Raw genomic sequence first — 17,011 nt, 5'->3', positions numbered from 1 at the left:
TACCATTACCGAACTACATCAATTTTAATAACTACTATTAATTTTGTATGTATTCATTTGTGAGTAATATATAAAAGTTAACAAGGGCTGGAAGTGAAAATCGCCTTATATTCAGATGTGCATAATTATTAATCAGGTTTTCTTTTATAGGTAATATGGGCCAAAAAAGAGATTTAACTCTGAAATGTCAAAAAAATTTAAATGCCCATGAGAATTTCTATGGAAATTGCAAAATTAAGGTGTGACCGTTGGATCGCAAAATGCTCATTGGGTCAGCAGGGTCAGAAAAAACAGGTCGAGAAGAAAAGACGCATGTTAACTGCAAAACACTTTAAAGAGTTTATGGTGGTTTCACACCTAATTCTTCGACTTAATTCTTAAGTCTCATTAACACCAAGGACAATAACTATAATGATAACGATAAAAATATAGCTCTAAAAATCATTCTAAATATAAAAGAATAGCAGAGTTCACACCACAACTATTATGATAGCGGCATAGAAAAACAATATTGTTGGAATCACTTTCAGAACCTTTTTTTCTGCTGATGAATGATAAAAACTGTGGCAGACGAAAAAAATGAAATGCGCTTAGAATAAACAGAACAATATTGTGCGCTAGTGTGGATGCTAATATTGTTATCGTTATAGTTATCATTCTTGGTGTGGCCTTTAGTCTCCAGTGCCACCATTTTCCAGAGCTGCAACCTATCTGGAGTCTCCAGAAGTACAAGGTGTCAGGTTGTCAGAGACTGAATCCTGAAGCATGACCCCCACTTAATAAGAATCACAAGCTGAAGTGTTATGAAATAGATGAAGACAGATTTTTAAAGAGGTTTTATGGACAGATAGAATTTCACTTTGCCTAATAAGCTATATATAGAGAGAGAGAAAGAGAGTTTTCTTGTATTTCTCCTCATATTTTTGTCAACATGTTGTAATTAAACTTGTTTAATTCTCGTCATGATTGCAATTTTTCGTCTCGTCTTTATTGGCAATACAAACATACACACCAAGGACGAAACAAACAAATAACCTTTTGTTAACACAATTTTTGCTAGTCATTCATACAACATTAACACCAGGGCTTTGACAGGTGATAGAGACAACTGAGCGGTGAGACTAGTGTGAAAGACAGACAAGAGATGGTGAGAAAAGTGAGGAGAAAAAGACAGACAGAAGAGGTGTGAGACAAGCGAGACAGGCGAAGAGAGATAGACAGTAAAGGGTTGAGCCTGGTGAGGAGGGAATGACAGACACATGAGGAAAGAGAAATGGGGTGATACAACAGAGGAGAGAGAGAGGTGAGACCAGCAGACTATCTGTTGTGCTGCATCTGTGTGCGATTTAATATCTTGTGGAGCCCAAACCTGCAACAGCCCTACCACATGTCCCATATGAGTATGTTTAAAGAGAAGATCATCAGAATCCTTTTATCATGGAATATCCAACAGCTCTCTAAAATATCACCTCACTCTGTGTTTGTGAGTGTGTGTTGCGATCTCTGCATTCACGTGTGTGATGGGGAAATAGCTGTGAATGAGCCGACGACAGGGGAGTTTTCGCCTGAATATCGACACCTACATCCCACGATCCCATTACCTCACAGAATGTAGGGAGGAGAGAGCCTGGAGTCTGGTGTCTGTTGCCAGGGTACCATCAGCTGTTGCTAGCGCTGATGTGCAATAGATTTGCACTGAACTGTTGAATCGAAGCTTCCAAGAAGGAACAGTGAGAGAGAGAAAGTGATGAATAGATTAAATGAATTCCTTTGTGTGTTTGACACCTCTGTGTGTGCTGTCATGAAACAGACGTGTTGAAAAGCCTAGAGCTGACGATGCTACACAAATTACAGGTTAATAATGTGCATCAAGACACCCCCCCACCCCACCCCTTCTCGCAGACACATTCGAGCATAAATTATGGGCTTATTTACACATCCAGCTTCTCATTATGGGTCGATATTTTCATCTCGGCACACACACACACACACTTAATCAAAGCTTGTTTGTTCGCCATCTCATTCATCCTCAGCAACAGAAAATTACAGCACTGATTACAGAACTATTAAAGTCATTATACACACACACAACGAAAAAAAAAGAGTAATGAAGAGACAAAGAAATTGATTCCTTTAGTTGGTGCTCATATTTGTGTAAATGTGTGTGGGTCAGATTACAATTGATTAATAAATGTTATAAAAAAATCTTTGTTAATTCAGGATACCTAACGCATTAACAAATAGAACATCATTGTTTTAAAGTAATAGTTCATCCAAAAAATGAAAATTCTGTCATCATTTAGTCCAGTGATCCCTTGGCAAACTTCCAAAGAAGCCTCAATGACTTAAAGGGTTAGTTCACCCAAAAATGAAAAACTCTTCCCCCGCCAGCGTTTTTGAAAAAAGTTGCCAGCCACTGCCAGCATTTTTTATAATTTTCACAAATTTTTCATGGCCCCCAGAATATTTTGTTGTATGAATATCTTAACATGCTAATGCATCAAAATAAAGAACAGAGCTTCTACTTTTAAACATAAAATACATTTCATTCTAGCTTCAAGCATTCTTTTTTTTTTTTATTAACACTTGAATGTAGGTAAGATTCATAAAAAAGCAACATTTTGAGCAAAAAGATGAGAAAATCACATTTTTTTTTAAATCAAACACTACATCTGGATCAAATTCAGTACGATTATCAGAGCACAGATGCAGTAGATCGCTTCCATCAATACCCTCAAAGCTCTATACCACTTCCTGGATTAGCATTTCCCTCTGTAACATTAGGCAGTTTTCATATATATGCTGTTTATTGTTGATGATCACATTATTTTTCATATGTATCTGCTTACATATGAGATTGCTCATTTCTGCGTCTCCCTCGTCTGTGTTTTCGTTCGGGAGATTTTGTACTCATTCAGAAGATGCGTAATAGCGCCCCCGAGTGTATAACAGTGAATATATGGAAACCCGGAAAATTCTGTGTTTGGCAGGGAAGCGTTTTCTCATAAATAATGGAAAATTTTGTGTTTGGCGGAGAAAGAGTTAATTACTCACCCTCATGTCCTTCTAAACCCATAAGACCTTTGTTCATTTTCGGAAAACAAATTAAGATCTTCACATGAAGATCACCACTTTCATCGTCACATGGATTACTTTAGTGATGTCTTTACTACCTTTCTGGGGCTTGAAAGTGGTAGTTACATAGGCTGTCAATGAAGGGCAGAAAGATCTCAGATTTCATTAAAAAAATCTTCACTCACCCTCATGTTGTTTCACACCTGTAAGACCTTCGTTCATCTTCGGAACACAAATTAAGATATTTTTAATAAAATCTGATGGCTTGTGAGGCCTGCATTGAGAGCAAGTTAATTTAGACTTTCAAACACCCAGAAAGCTACTAAAGATATATTTAAAAGTTCATGTGACTACAGTGGTTCAACCTTAATGTTATGAAGAAATGAGAATACTTTTTATTGACTTTATTGTTGACTTTATTCAACAATATCTGGTGATGGGCAATTTCAAAACACTGCTTCATGAAGCTTCGAAGCTTTACGAATCTTTGTTTCGAATCAGTGGTTCAGAGCGTGTATCAAATGATTTCAGTAAACGAGACTTCGTTACGTCATAAGGGTTTCGAAATTTCACAAAAAGTATCCTCGTCGCTTCATAACATTAAGGTTGAACCACTGTAGTCACATGAACTGTTTTAAATGCGTCTTTAGTAGCTTTCTGTGCATCTGAAAGTGTTAATTGTCTTGCTCTCAATGCAGGCCTCACGAGCCATCAGATTTTATCAAAAATATCTTAATTTGTGTTCCGAAGATGAACGAAGGTCTTACGGGTGTGAAACGACATGAGGGTGAGTAATTAATGACAGAATTTTCATTTTTGGGTGAACTAACCCTTTAAAATGATTTAAAATAAAATAAAAATTGAGCAATCAGTTTTAATTCACCTGCTAAGATACCTGCTGTCATGAAAAACCTCAATATATGAAGAATCTTTTTTCTAAAAGTGTGAATTCTAGACCTAAAATGGGCATTTTTAGACATCTGGAAAAGTCATATGGAGCCTCTAATTATTGTTGGACCCCATTGACTTTCATGGTATGAAAAAAAATCTGTTATTTTTCCCCCATAATATCTTCTTTTATATTCCATGGAAAAAAAGAAAGTGATACAAGTTTGGAACGACATGAGGGTAAATAAATTATGACATAATTTTCATTTTTTTGGGTGAACTATCCCTTTAAATGTCACCAAATAATATTTACATTTAAATATAAAAATGCAAAAAGATTTTTCTGAGGGTTAGAGGACAGACAACATCATAAACAAAAGTAATTGAAGCCAATGGAAAATCCGCATCACGACAGGAAAGCAAATGTGTGTGAATAATCAGCGTAGCTTTAGCACCTCTTTGTTCTGTCGCTACATCTCAAATGCTACTACGACACTCCCGTTGCCAGGGGCAACCACCTGCTCCGGCGCTCTGGATCGGCCCACACTATCACATCTGATCACATCTGCTCGGTCACACCTGTCGCACCTGTCCGGCTCGGAGATTCCGGGCAGGGTGATGAAACGCCAGAGGCAGCGAATATTTTTATTCGTGTTTATCGGAGTAAATAAATCCTGTCCAACATCTCACTGCATTTCCCTCCACCATTATCTGTCTAATTTGTTCTTCATGTCATTCCACCCCTCCCTTTCTCTTTTCTCCACACACAGCTCTGTTATTAGCTGATGGTAAGTTTGAGTTGTGTATGTGTGTGTGTGTGTGTGAGGCAAGATGAGGCCATCTGCAGTAATTGTGGTCTCGTCTGCCTCACTCTGTGGATGAACACACACGTGTGTCTCCAGGTTAGTGTGTGTTGTAACACGTGCACGAGAAGATAAGCTTTGGGTTGCAGGGGTTTTTGAAAGTTCATCTCAACTTTCAGGCTTTTTTTTGTGTTTTTGTGGTGTGCGTGTGGATGTTGTGCTGTTGTCCTTCTGAATCACTCAGTTCAACAGCACAACTCACACTTGTTTCAGTCAAACAAAGTTTGGCTGTTAATCTGTTGTGTGTTTGCATGTGTAGTCTTTCTAATAAGAGAAACTATAGTGACAGTCGGCCTCATTCATAAAACAAAAGCAGAACCAATTTCTGTATAAATTGTTTGTAAACGCGGTGTTACGTAAGTAGTCACATTCAATTCTGTAAGAATCAGTTATGTAAGAATGACTTTATAAACGTTTTACACAAATTCGCTGTGCTTGTGTTTCCTGAATGAGCCCCGTTGACTCCAAATACACACATGAAAGTTTAAATGCACAATGAATATTCAGGAGTATTAATGAATGATTACGGAGTGCATGTGATTTATTTTTTCTGCATACTCTTACTGATCTGAAAGTCTATGTGTGTGTTGATGTACTAATAAGACACAATCCAACACAAAAGTTTCTCTCTGTCTCTTAATCTCTTGTAGATGTTCCAGACAGGAAGTTGTCATCAGAGGAAGAGGAAGCGAGAAGAATAGCAGAGATGGGGAAGCCTGTATTGGGCGAGCATGCAAAAATAGAGATTATCATTGAGGAGTCGTATGAGTTTAAGGTACACACACATAGAAAATGCTGGAGACCAGCTGTCTTTTGCATTATGGAAGAATCTTTATTATTTATATTCTTATAATACATGTGTTTTGTGGTTGTTGTGTGTTTTTGCTGTAGAGTACAGTAGATAAGCTGATTAAGAAGACTAACCTCGCTCTGGTCGTGGGCACAAATTCCTGGAGAGAACAATTCATGGAGGCCATAACTGTCAGTGCAGGTGATTACCAACACTAAACAACACTGAAACAAAACAATCTGCGTTTTTCTAGAAACCAGCTATATCTATCTTCCACCATATATACCAAACAGGCATAACATTATGACCACTGACAGGTGAAGTGAGTAACACTGATTATCTCTTCATCACAGCACCTGTTAGTGGGTGGGATATATTAGGCAGCAAGTGAATATTTTGTCCTCAATGTCGATGTGTTAGAAGCAGGAAAAATGGGCAAGCGTAAGGATTTGAGCGAGTTTGACAAGGGCAAAATTGTGATGGCTAGATGACTGGGTCAGAGCATCTCCAAAACTGCAGCTCTTGTGGGGTGTTCCCGCTCTGCAGTGGTCAGTATCTATCAAAAGTGGTCCAAGGAAGGAACAGTGGTGAACCAGCGACAGGGTCATGGGCGGCCGAGGCTCATTGATGCACGTGGGGAGCAAAGGCTGGCCCGTGTGGTCCAACAGACGAGCTACTGTAGCTCAAATTGCTCAAGAAGTTAAAGGATTAGTTCACTTTCATATTAACATTTCCTGATAATTTACTCACCCCAGTGTCATCCAAGATGTTTGTCTTTCTTTCTTCAGTAGAAAAGAAATTAAGGTTTTTGATGAAAACATTCCAGGATTATTTTCCTTATAGTGGACTTCAATTGGCCCCAAACGATTGAAGGTCAAAATTACAGTTTCAGTGCAGCTTCAAAGCGTTCTACACGATCCCAGACGAGAAAAAAGGGTCTTATCTAGCAAAACGATCTAAAAAAAATAAAAAAATTGTATAATTTTAACCACAAACACACGTCTTGGACTAACTCTTTTCTTCTTCTCTATTAGAATTCTGGCAGTGTAGGCGCTGCTAAGTGTATTACTGCCCTCCACAGGTCAAAGTTTGAACTAATTGTCATATACAATAAGTATATAACAATTAGTTCAAACTTTGACCTGTGGAGGGCAGAAGTCCACTATAAGGAAAATAATCCTGGAATATTTTCATCAAAAACCTTAATTTCTTTTCTACTGCAGAAAGAAAGACATAAACATCTTGGATGACATTGGGGTGAGTAAATTATCAGGAAATTTTAATATGAAAGTGAACTAATCCTTTGATGCTGGTTCTGATAGAAAGGTGTCAGAATACACAGTGCATCGCAGTTTATTGCGTATGGGGCGGCATAGCCACAGACCAGTCATGGTGCCCATGCTGACCCTTGTCCACCGCCGAAAGCGCCAACAGTGGGCACGTGAGCATCAGAACTGGACCACGGAGCAATGGAAGAAGGTGGCCTGGTCTGATGAATCACATTTGAGTGTCCGGGTGCGTGTCCATTGCTTACCTGGGGAACACATGGCACCAGGATGCACTATGGGAAGAAGGCAAGCCTGTGGAGGCAGTGTGATGCTTTGGGCAATGTTTTGCTAGGAAAGCTTGGGTCCTGCCATCCATGTGGATGTTACTTTGACACGTACCACCTACCTAAGCATTGTTGCAGACCATGTACATCCTTTCATGGAAACGGTATTCCCTGGTGGCTGTGGCCTCTTTCAGCAGGATAATGAGCCCTGTCACAGAGCAAAAATGGTTCAGGAATGGTTTGAGGAGCACAACAACAAGTTTGAGGTGTTGACTTGGCCTCCAAATTCCCCAGATCACAATCCAATCAAGCGTCTGTGGGATGTGCTGAACAAACAAGTCCGATCCATGGAGGCCCCACCTCACAACTTACAGGACTTAAAGGATCTGCTGCTATCATCTTGGTGCCAGATACCACAGCACACCTTCAGGGGTCTAGTAGAGTCCATGCCTCGACGGGTCAGGGCTGTTTTGGCAGCAAAAGGGGGACCAACACAATATAAGGAAGGTGGTCATAATGTTATGCTTGATCGGTGTATGTATTCCATTTATACATACATGTGCCGGTTTATGTTTCTGCCGGTGGGTGCCCACCCTCTATTATATAAAACACCATGTGATCACAATATGAGCTACTGATAATGAAAATTAACTGCCCAAACATCTGTGCAGTCATTTTATTTCATGTTGAAAACACCACAGAATCACCGAAGTATGAAATGAACAGAGGTCGATATCATAAATAACAACAAGCCAGATTCGACGCTTGCATTTTTCGAGATCTGGCTGATTTGGGGAACAGAACGAATGAAACTCCATTAGCCACTTTGAAGATCAAGGTATTTGTGTGTATTATGACCCGCAGGGACACAATGTGAGATCCACCAATCAGAGAGGTTCCTGAATCTGATTTAATTTTTTTTGATTGGTTAAAGTTAATGGAGAATATCTTATATTTTTCTGTGGGTGCTCGGCCACGAGGATCGGTGCCTGTATATACATATATAAATATATATATATATATATTTTTTTTTTTTTAATTAGTACTTTTAATTCAGCAAGGATGCATTTGATCAAAAGTGACAGTTTTAATGTTACAAAAGATTTCTATTTCAAATAAATGTTGTTCTTTTGAACTTTCCATTCATCAAACAATCCTGAAAATAAAATGTACAAAATATTAAGCAGCACATCTGTTTTCAACTTTTATGATCATAAGAAATGTTTCTTGAGCATAAGATAATGCTCAAAAACGATCAAAAAACAAATTTTTGTCATCACAGTAGTGAAGACAGTCTGAAAGATATGTACTAAAAGCAACAAAACTCTAATTTTGTGAGGGTCTTTAAAAATTTTTACATCTCAGTAATTATATAAACATATAATCATGCTCATATTGCACACACACAATTTTTTTTATGTCTCTTTTGTGACATATTACCCAACCCACATGAAAACTGTGCCCACAATACTCCTACACGGTTCTTGTTCATTTACTAAACATTTTGGCTAATTTAATAATGATTTCAGTTACCAATAAAACTGTATCATTATCAGCTCTGATATGTTTTATCATGTTTAGATTAATCCCCACAGATTTCCCTCCAAAATTAGTCTTTTATGACCCTGTGTTGAAATTAAATCACTGCTGTCACAGTATATAGCCTTGTGACTATCAAACATTCTGTGTTACCAAGGCAACAGGTCCCTTAAATCACCATGATGTCAAAGAGATGGCTTTGGTCAGGTATAGAAGTTGTGTAATGTGGGTGACATAACAATACTAACATTTTTCATTTTCTTATTTCTTCCTACCTCTATTCTGCTTTCCTTTCTTTCTCTTTCCTTCTTTTTGTCGTTCTGTCTTTATCTCAGGAGATGAGGATGAGGATGAGGGGGGAGAAGAACGTCTGCCATCTTGTTTTGACTATGTCATGCACTTCCTGACTGTGTTCTGGAAGGTTCTGTTTGCCTGCGTCCCGCCCACGGAATACTGGAACGGGTGGGCGTGTTTCATTGTTTCCATAGTGATCATCGGTCTTTTGACTGCTGTGATTGGTGACCTGGCCAGTCACTTTGGCTGCACCATTGGCCTGAAGGACTCAGTCACCGCTGTGGTGTTTGTAGCCCTGGGAACATCCGTCCCTGGTGAGTTTGTGTTTGCTTTTAATTGCCCACATGATACATTGTTATAAATTTTTTTTTTAAGCTGCAGTCTGTAACTTTTTTGGTTAAAAATTATCCTAAATCAATTTTTGAGCAAGTACATAACCAGCCAGTGTTCAAAACTATCTCCTTACCTTAGCCCGATTCACAAAGGTAAGCTTGTAATAATGTTTCCTAATTCAAATGCAGCCGTTCGTCTTTGCGTCATTACGTCCAGAGGTGGGTAGAGTATCCAAAAACTGTACTCAAGTAAAAGTACAAGTACTTATAGAAATATTTACTCAAAGTAAAAGTGAAAGTAATAATCTTAATAGTTACTTGAGTAAGAGTAAAAAAGTATCCAATGAAAAAACTACTCAAGTAGCTAGTTACTTTGTTACACACACACACACATATATATATATATATATATATATATATACAACAAAACAATAGCATGTTATTATTTAGATAGATATTTAAATGATTATTATCATCATAATTAGATATATTTGCAACAAACACAGAAGAGACTAGCATTATTTCTGGCATCTGTAGCCCAAATAGCATTGCATGTCCCTTGTTTTGTATAATACTAACATATACAGCTACATTTGAAAGAAGAAAGAGAGAAAACTCTTTACATCGCGCTCATAACCGCTGAACATCTGAACACAAACAATGATCAAATACACATTGACGGATCTTCTGCCGTCTGTTCTCCAAAATGTAATCAAATGTATATTTCTGCAGGCGTGTGTAAACTGGTTAACTGTGTCTATGCAAAGGCGTTAATTGCCATTGCGCAATACCCACAAATTACCGCGGGACGGCGAGCGTTCATTTCATACTCTCTGAACAATGGTGGGTTATTTAATGTATAAATTAAGATAAATGTCCAAAAAAATGGTAAAGAAATGTTACATACTTTGTTATCATGGCGTAATAATCTGTTTGGTTGTAAAATGTAGGCTATTGACTGTATGAATTGAAATAAAATGAAATCGATACCTGTGGAATTGTTCACAGACAGCAACTAATAAAGATCTTCATCGCTGGCAAACAATAGGATGCATCTGCTTTTAATTGACTGTAAGTCCACTGCCACTTCATCCAACGCTCCGAGTGAGAACCCGCTTCAGGCGATTCAGTGCGTGCAGGAACTGAACAAATCATTCAAACTGATTCGCGAACCAATTTAGACAGTTTTGCCAACTTGTTTTTGTGAATGGGGCATCGTTCATAAAAAAAGAGACTTGCGCGCTTGGAATAAACTACGCATTTCATAACGTACAGTATTGCATTAAAATAAAGTAACGAGAGGAACGTCGGCCAGCGTAGCGAAGTAAAAGTACAGATTTTTCAATAGAAATGTACTCAAGTTAAAGTAAAAGTACACACATTTAAAAAAAATACTCAAGTAAACATAACGAAGTAAATGTTACGTCACGTGTGTTTACATAAGGGAGGAGTCCCAGCTAGTGGGCTATATCATGTGAGGATGCTGCTGGAATAATTAAACTTCATTTTGGTGGCAGATTTTATGGTATGACAAATTAATGACAGAGATTAGACTGTAATGCACACTAAATACACGTAGTCACACAGTGCTGATGTTGTTAACATTAACAATTTGTGAACAAAGTACAGTATAACAATAATTTGCATGGTTTGATGTGATGTGAGCTAAGCTATCGTTAGATTTATTCAATATTGGTAGCGCGATTTATTGTAATGCTTTTTTTCTCAGTTGGTCAGAACAAAAGTGGCAGATTTGTTACTTGCTCCTTCAGATGACATTTTCTTCCAAGACGTAGAATCTGTGATTCTGAAGTACAGTATCCACACCGATGTGGTGACTGACAGCAAACATTAGATTCATCTGCGCTGAGGAGCCGTGCCGATGCACAACCCACATAAAGATGATAATTCCGCAAATAACTGCAATTGCAGGTTTCAAACAGAGATGGCGACAAAGAGGCAAAACTTATGGACTGCAGCTTTAACTAATACTTTTATTCAGTTAGGGCACAAAAAAGTGACAGTAAAGAAATGTATAATGTTACAAAAGAGTTAATCAAAGAATCCTGAAACAAAAAATATTAAGCAGCACAACTGTTTTCAACATTAATAATAGTAAGAAATGTTTCTTGAGCACAAAATCATCATATTAGAATGATTGCTGTAGGATCATGTCAGGGTTATTATAGTCAACTGAAACTTAAACTGAAACTAAAACCATAAAAAACTGAACTGAAACTATCTGAAATAAAATAAAATATATAAAACTTTATTTCAGCTTGTTGCCCAGGCATCATTTCTCATAATAATTTAATTTGATGTACTAAAATAACTAAAACTGAAATAAAATTTAGTAAAAACTATATAGACATATAAAAAAGAAACTATTAAAAATAACAAAAACACAACAAAATTACAAAAACTTTAAATAAAAAAAATGTGATTAAAAATAATATCAAAACATTAACTGATTCAAAATATTAATAAAAATGACAACAGTATCTCTATTCTCTATCTCAGTGATATTAAAATAACACTGGATCATGTGACCCTGAAGACTGGAGTAATGATGCTGAAAATTCATCTTTACCATCACAGGAATAAATTACATTTTAAAATATATTAAAATAGAAAACATTTATTTTAAATTGTAATAATATTTCACAATATTACTGTTTTTATTGTGTGTTTGATCTACTAAATGCAGCCTTGGTGAGCATAAGAGACTTCTTTTAAAAACATTAAAACATATATTGTTGTTATTTTATGGTCTTCCCTGAGGTCCACTTATAGTTATATATAACATTTTTTGTGCCAAAATCAGACTGATTTAAATTTAAATGACCAGTTTCTCTCTCAGACCCTTGCATTTAATGAGGCGAACTGTCTAACATCAGAAAAGTAAATTTTGCTGCTTAGTTTTTAATAAATGCTCTTTTTGGATCCGGGAGGAAGTTCTGAAATGTATGTTTTTAAAGTTCAATGAACTATTTTATCTCATCAAATCAGTACAAATCTGATTCCTCCTGATTTGACTCATTTTAATGCACATTAATCATAGATATTATACTATTTTATGAAAGCATCTACATCAGCATCTCTCTTTTCTCCTCAGATACCTTTGCCAGTAAAGTGTCAGCGGTGCAGGACAGTTACGCAGACGCGTCTATCGGTAACGTGACCGGTAGCAACGCCGTGAACGTTTTCCTGGGAATCGGTTTGGCGTGGTCAGTGGCCGCCATCTACTGGCACATGCAGGGTCGTGCGTTCGAGGTGCCAGCAGGTTCCCTGGCATTTTCTGTCACTCTCTTCACCATCTTTGCCTTCCTGGCGGTGGGCGTCCTGCTGTACCGGCGCAGGCCTCACATCGGTGGAGAGCTGGGCGGCCCGCGCAGACAGCGCATCTTCACAACACTCTTTTTCTTCAGTCTCTGGTTTCTCTACATCCTTTTCTCCAGTCTTGAGGCTTACTGTCATATACAAGGCTTCTGAAGAGAAGAGATAGGGGTGGGGTGGGGGTCGGAAGATGAGGAGAGATAGATGCGAGGAAACTTCTGCTAGGAGGAAATGACAGAGTAAGAGCTAAGGATTGATTTGAAAAGGTCACTAAGGTTTTAAGCAGGCGTGGATTTGAAGAGGACATTCATTCTTCAGATAACTTTGTGCTGAAGATGAAGAGTATGAAGCATCTCTCTTATAAAGGGTGGGACAGTCTTAACCTGGAGTCTGAGCTTTTCACAGTCTATATTTTTCTCAACACCTGCTGAGAACGACTTTTTTCTAATGAAGTATTTTGGGAAAAAAAGACAAAAATATAACAAAAAGAATTAAAGGATTCAAAGGACTATTTTCAAATCTGCTTCCAGGATTAGAAGTAATATTTCAACAGAAAAATGAAAATATATAACTACATGAAATCTGTTATTGAGTGACATGTGAAGGACCCATAAAGTTTTTATTTATTTTTTCCTTGTTTAGTTTGGTAAGAACTCACAGAGCTTACAGATTTTACCGTCAGGCCAAAGTCCAAATATGAGAGACAAATATGAACAAAGGCTGAACACTGCATTTTCTCCCTGTATGGATATAATCTGCTTCCATATATTTTCTGTACTTTTGTGTATTTCCTTGCCAAGTGTTGTTTTTTTTTTGAGCATTACAGAGGCCTCAGTGGAGAACAGAATGCAAAAACAAGAGAAAAAAAAAAAACGTGTTAAAGAAAGAAAATGAGGCCTTTTTGCATTTAAACCCACTACATGTTCATCAAAACGAATCACTAGTGTATTTTCTGGTAACACCGTGAAAGAAAGCGCACTGCATCTGCTGTTACAGTTGTTGTTGTTTTTTTATCTGTTTGTATTTTAGTCTCTCAGTGTCGTTGAACAAATATTAAGCACCCCAAAGAGATCTCCCACCCCCACTTTACCCCAGAGAGACCCTCTATATAGAATCACATGACCATTTAAGTGTGCATCTAAACAGTGTCTCAAGTGATATCGGTGGTGAATTCTGAGTGTTTCATTGGGGCCTTTAATGTGGTTCGTAATGTTTACAGGCCTTCGGTCCAGAAGAAGGCGAGAATGGAGAGATACAAACAGCTCTAGACTGTTGCGTGATTTTGTTTAACTTGGTGAAGAGGGTTTTTGAGTTCCAGCAAGCAGTAGAGAGATTTTAGGCAGTTTAAAAGAGCGTTCATCAATTCACCTGACGGACTAAAGTGTTTTTCGTGCCTATTTTTGCTGTAGTGAGCTGAAAAAGGAGGATGCGGGTGGGGGTTCTGTATTATCTGGAGGAAGTGATGTCATAAAGAGTTGTTAAGGATGGCCAATAAGAGCCCAGAACCAAAGAACAGAACCTTAGACTGCCACCCAGAAGCTGCAATGGTTCTCTGGGCCACAGCCATGTTCCTCCTCTATATGTTCATCACACAACCCATGCATTTTGTGTGCGTGAGTGTGTGTATGTTGATGTGTGTTTCATATTTTTTTTCTAGCCTCATTGCAAATACAGGCCAAATCAGTTGTATCCTGGACACCAGTGTTTGGATTACAGCACCTGCAGCAGACATGTTCCATTTTTATTGTTTACATTCACATACAGCTGTTTATATGAGAGAGCGCAGTTGAAAACGGGTTTCTTCTTTGAAACTCTCCGTCCAAATTGCAAATGTACTTGCTGGCATTGCTTCAGCCTGCTCTGTGCTTCCTACTTGGTTCATAATCGATGTGCTTTAAAGAAAAAACTGAAAAGCAGAAATCACAACAAATCGCACTGAACATTCACCCATGCTCTTTATGACTCATGTAGGCTCATGCTTATGAGTTTTTAGCATTTAAACTTTTGTTTTTGTACAGAAAGGCAGGAGTGTGTTAGCTACACAATAGACACTTTCTTTATTCACACACACTGACTTTGTGAGCATGTACACTGCCTACATAGACAGCATCATATACATCTAATATATGCAACTAATTATGCAGCCTTCTAAGTTGCCTCATTTTGGGCAAATTGTAGGCAGAATTGCTTGTGTTCTTCTAGGAGAACCTCTTAAAGTGTTACAGTGAGAACATACATCTAGAATGGAAAAAAAGTGTTATTTAAAGTATTTAAAATGTATTTATTTTCTTTCGTTACGCATGGGTAATTGTTTTACCTGTTATGTACACTACCGTTCAACAGTAAGATTTTTTTCTAAAGAAATGAATACTTTTATTCAGCAAGGATGCATTAAATTGATCAAAAGTGACAATAAAGATAATTATAATCAAAGACTATAGATATAGAAAGACGTTATGAATGGGAGAAACTGCAATACGCAATATGGCGGAAAGCGTTCCACCTTCTAAGCGAAAGAGCCAATCGCTGATTGTAAAAGTCATGCGTCACGGAAGCAGCCGTTAGAAGCCTGGGACTGCGCATGCGCGTTGGCGCGTCTAGCCTGAAAAATAAGCTTTTTTAACGCTGTTTGAGCATAAGAAACCACATTTATGGGACAGTTCATGTCAGATTTTGTTGCTGTTTTGTATTAGGTCATTTAATTGTGAGTTCGGCAAGCAGTTTTTGAGAAGTCATTCAAGTAGATAGGACTTGGTTTTGGATGCCCGAAATAGCGGCCCGGAGGCGTTGAAAGTATGGCCGCTGAGTGAACAGACTTTTCTTGAAAGGGACTTTGTTATAATGTTACAAAAGATTTCAATTTCAAATAAATGCCGTCTTACATTTGCTATTCATCAAAGAATTCTGATAAAATTATATTATGGTTTTCAAAAAAATAAAAAAAATAATAATATTAATGAAATATTTCTTGAGCACCAAATCAGCATATTAGAATGATTTCTGAAGGATCATGTGACAGTGAAGACTGAAGATCTTTTTGCTTAAATAAACGCAGCCTTGCTATGTATTTTTATGCGATCACATTGCTAGCTTATCAACATGATGACTCCTTTGAATTAATTGTAAGTTGCGTCTTTTGATGTTCCCTGTGTAGGCAGTAGACAGCAAGGCAGCTCACTTGGTTTTGGAACACAGCCACTCACACACCTCATAAACTGCTCTGTGTACCAGTATTAGGCATGATAAAGAATATGCTTATGAAGAGAAATATCAGTACATTTACACAGTATTCAGCTTGAACACTCTGTGACTTTCAGTGAGCCTCTTGTTTTCTGCCAGCATGTGTTGTTGAATGTGTCCTGTCTGAGACAGAGGGCAGCTAAACTACAGTAGATCTTCACCATATCTGTGCACATGTGAGCATGTGTATCTTTGACATGGTTTGTGGTAGAGGTAGCAGTCTCGTAAACCTTATTATCCAGTTCGGCTGAATCAGCCAACGGTCACTCTCAGTGTTGGACTCAAGTGTTTCAGACTTTGCATTGCTCTTCCTGCCTCTGCCTGGATCAAATCACACACACTTAGACATATAGTATGCACTCACACATGCACACTTGAGTTAACTTTACACTGTTGGTGATGCCTGTTATGAAAAGGTGCAGGTTGGCCTCCATGTAGGATGATGGTTGAGCATGAAAGTCAGCTGAAACCACCAGCTTTGAACTTTTCTACTGCCAACTAACACTTCCAGCTGTTTAGATGCAGGTGAACTGGTTTAAACGAGATTTCAGATGATGTCACTTATAACCTTGAAGTCACACAAGTCTTACAAATGTATCAGGGGTCCGACTCTCTCACACACACAAACACACTCCTCTTCAGCCTGGTGATGAAGCAGAAGGTGGTTATGTTCTTTTATTGCTGTTTTTTTTTTTTTTTAATTTATTTTTTGTTTTGTTTTTTTACTCTTCTCTCACAAAAAAAAAAAAACATGTTTTATTTTCAGGGAATTATGCATGAAATTTACCTTAATTTAATTAATTTATGTCCGCTGAGTTATTTATTTTGAATTCTTTTGGTCAACAGAAAAATAAAAAAGCATTTGAAAAAAATCTCTCTGACATCAGTTGTGATCAATTTGATCTGGTCTTTATCTGTATTTCTGTCAGATTGTGTCACGTAATCAACTACAGTCACAAATTTGAGTATATTTTTGCTATAGCTGTAAGGTATCACAATAAAACCATACTAACATTTATTCAGATGAGAGTCGACTAAATAATACAGGTGGATTTTAACCGAATGCTTTAGCTGTGTTCATAACTGTATTTTTCAAAAATGT

At 37.6% G+C, this 17,011-nt stretch overlaps 1 protein-coding gene across 3 annotated transcripts in view; it reads left to right on the top strand.

Annotated features, from left to right (window-relative positions):
* slc8a3 (solute carrier family 8 member 3) overlaps nucleotides 1–16,786 on the top strand; it is a 63,705-nt gene extending 46,919 nt beyond the window's left edge. The window contains exons 4-8 of one of the 3 annotated variants that reach the window (XM_051916469.1): nucleotides 4,734–4,751; nucleotides 5,477–5,601; nucleotides 5,718–5,817; nucleotides 9,046–9,315; nucleotides 12,449–16,786. In XM_051916469.1, coding sequence (XP_051772429.1) covers nucleotides 4,734–4,751; nucleotides 5,477–5,601; nucleotides 5,718–5,817; nucleotides 9,046–9,315; nucleotides 12,449–12,825 — 890 coding nt within the window. In that variant the 3' untranslated portion in view covers nucleotides 12,826–16,786. Of the gene's footprint in view, nucleotides 1–4,733; nucleotides 4,752–5,476; nucleotides 5,602–5,717; nucleotides 5,818–9,042; nucleotides 9,316–12,448 lie in introns of all 3 variants that reach the window. The other 2 variants (XM_051916468.1, XM_051916470.1) reach the window with 2 other exon arrangements.
* Nucleotides 16,787–17,011: the final 225 nt, after the last annotated feature.

The sequence above is a fragment of the Ctenopharyngodon idella genome, chromosome 13 (assembly GCF_019924925.1).
Source record: "Ctenopharyngodon idella isolate HZGC_01 chromosome 13, HZGC01, whole genome shotgun sequence".
Classification (NCBI taxonomy): Eukaryota; Metazoa; Chordata; class Actinopteri; order Cypriniformes; family Xenocyprididae; genus Ctenopharyngodon; species Ctenopharyngodon idella.
Note: the sequence above shows the minus strand (reverse complement) of the source record. Positions and strands in the feature narration are given on the sequence as shown.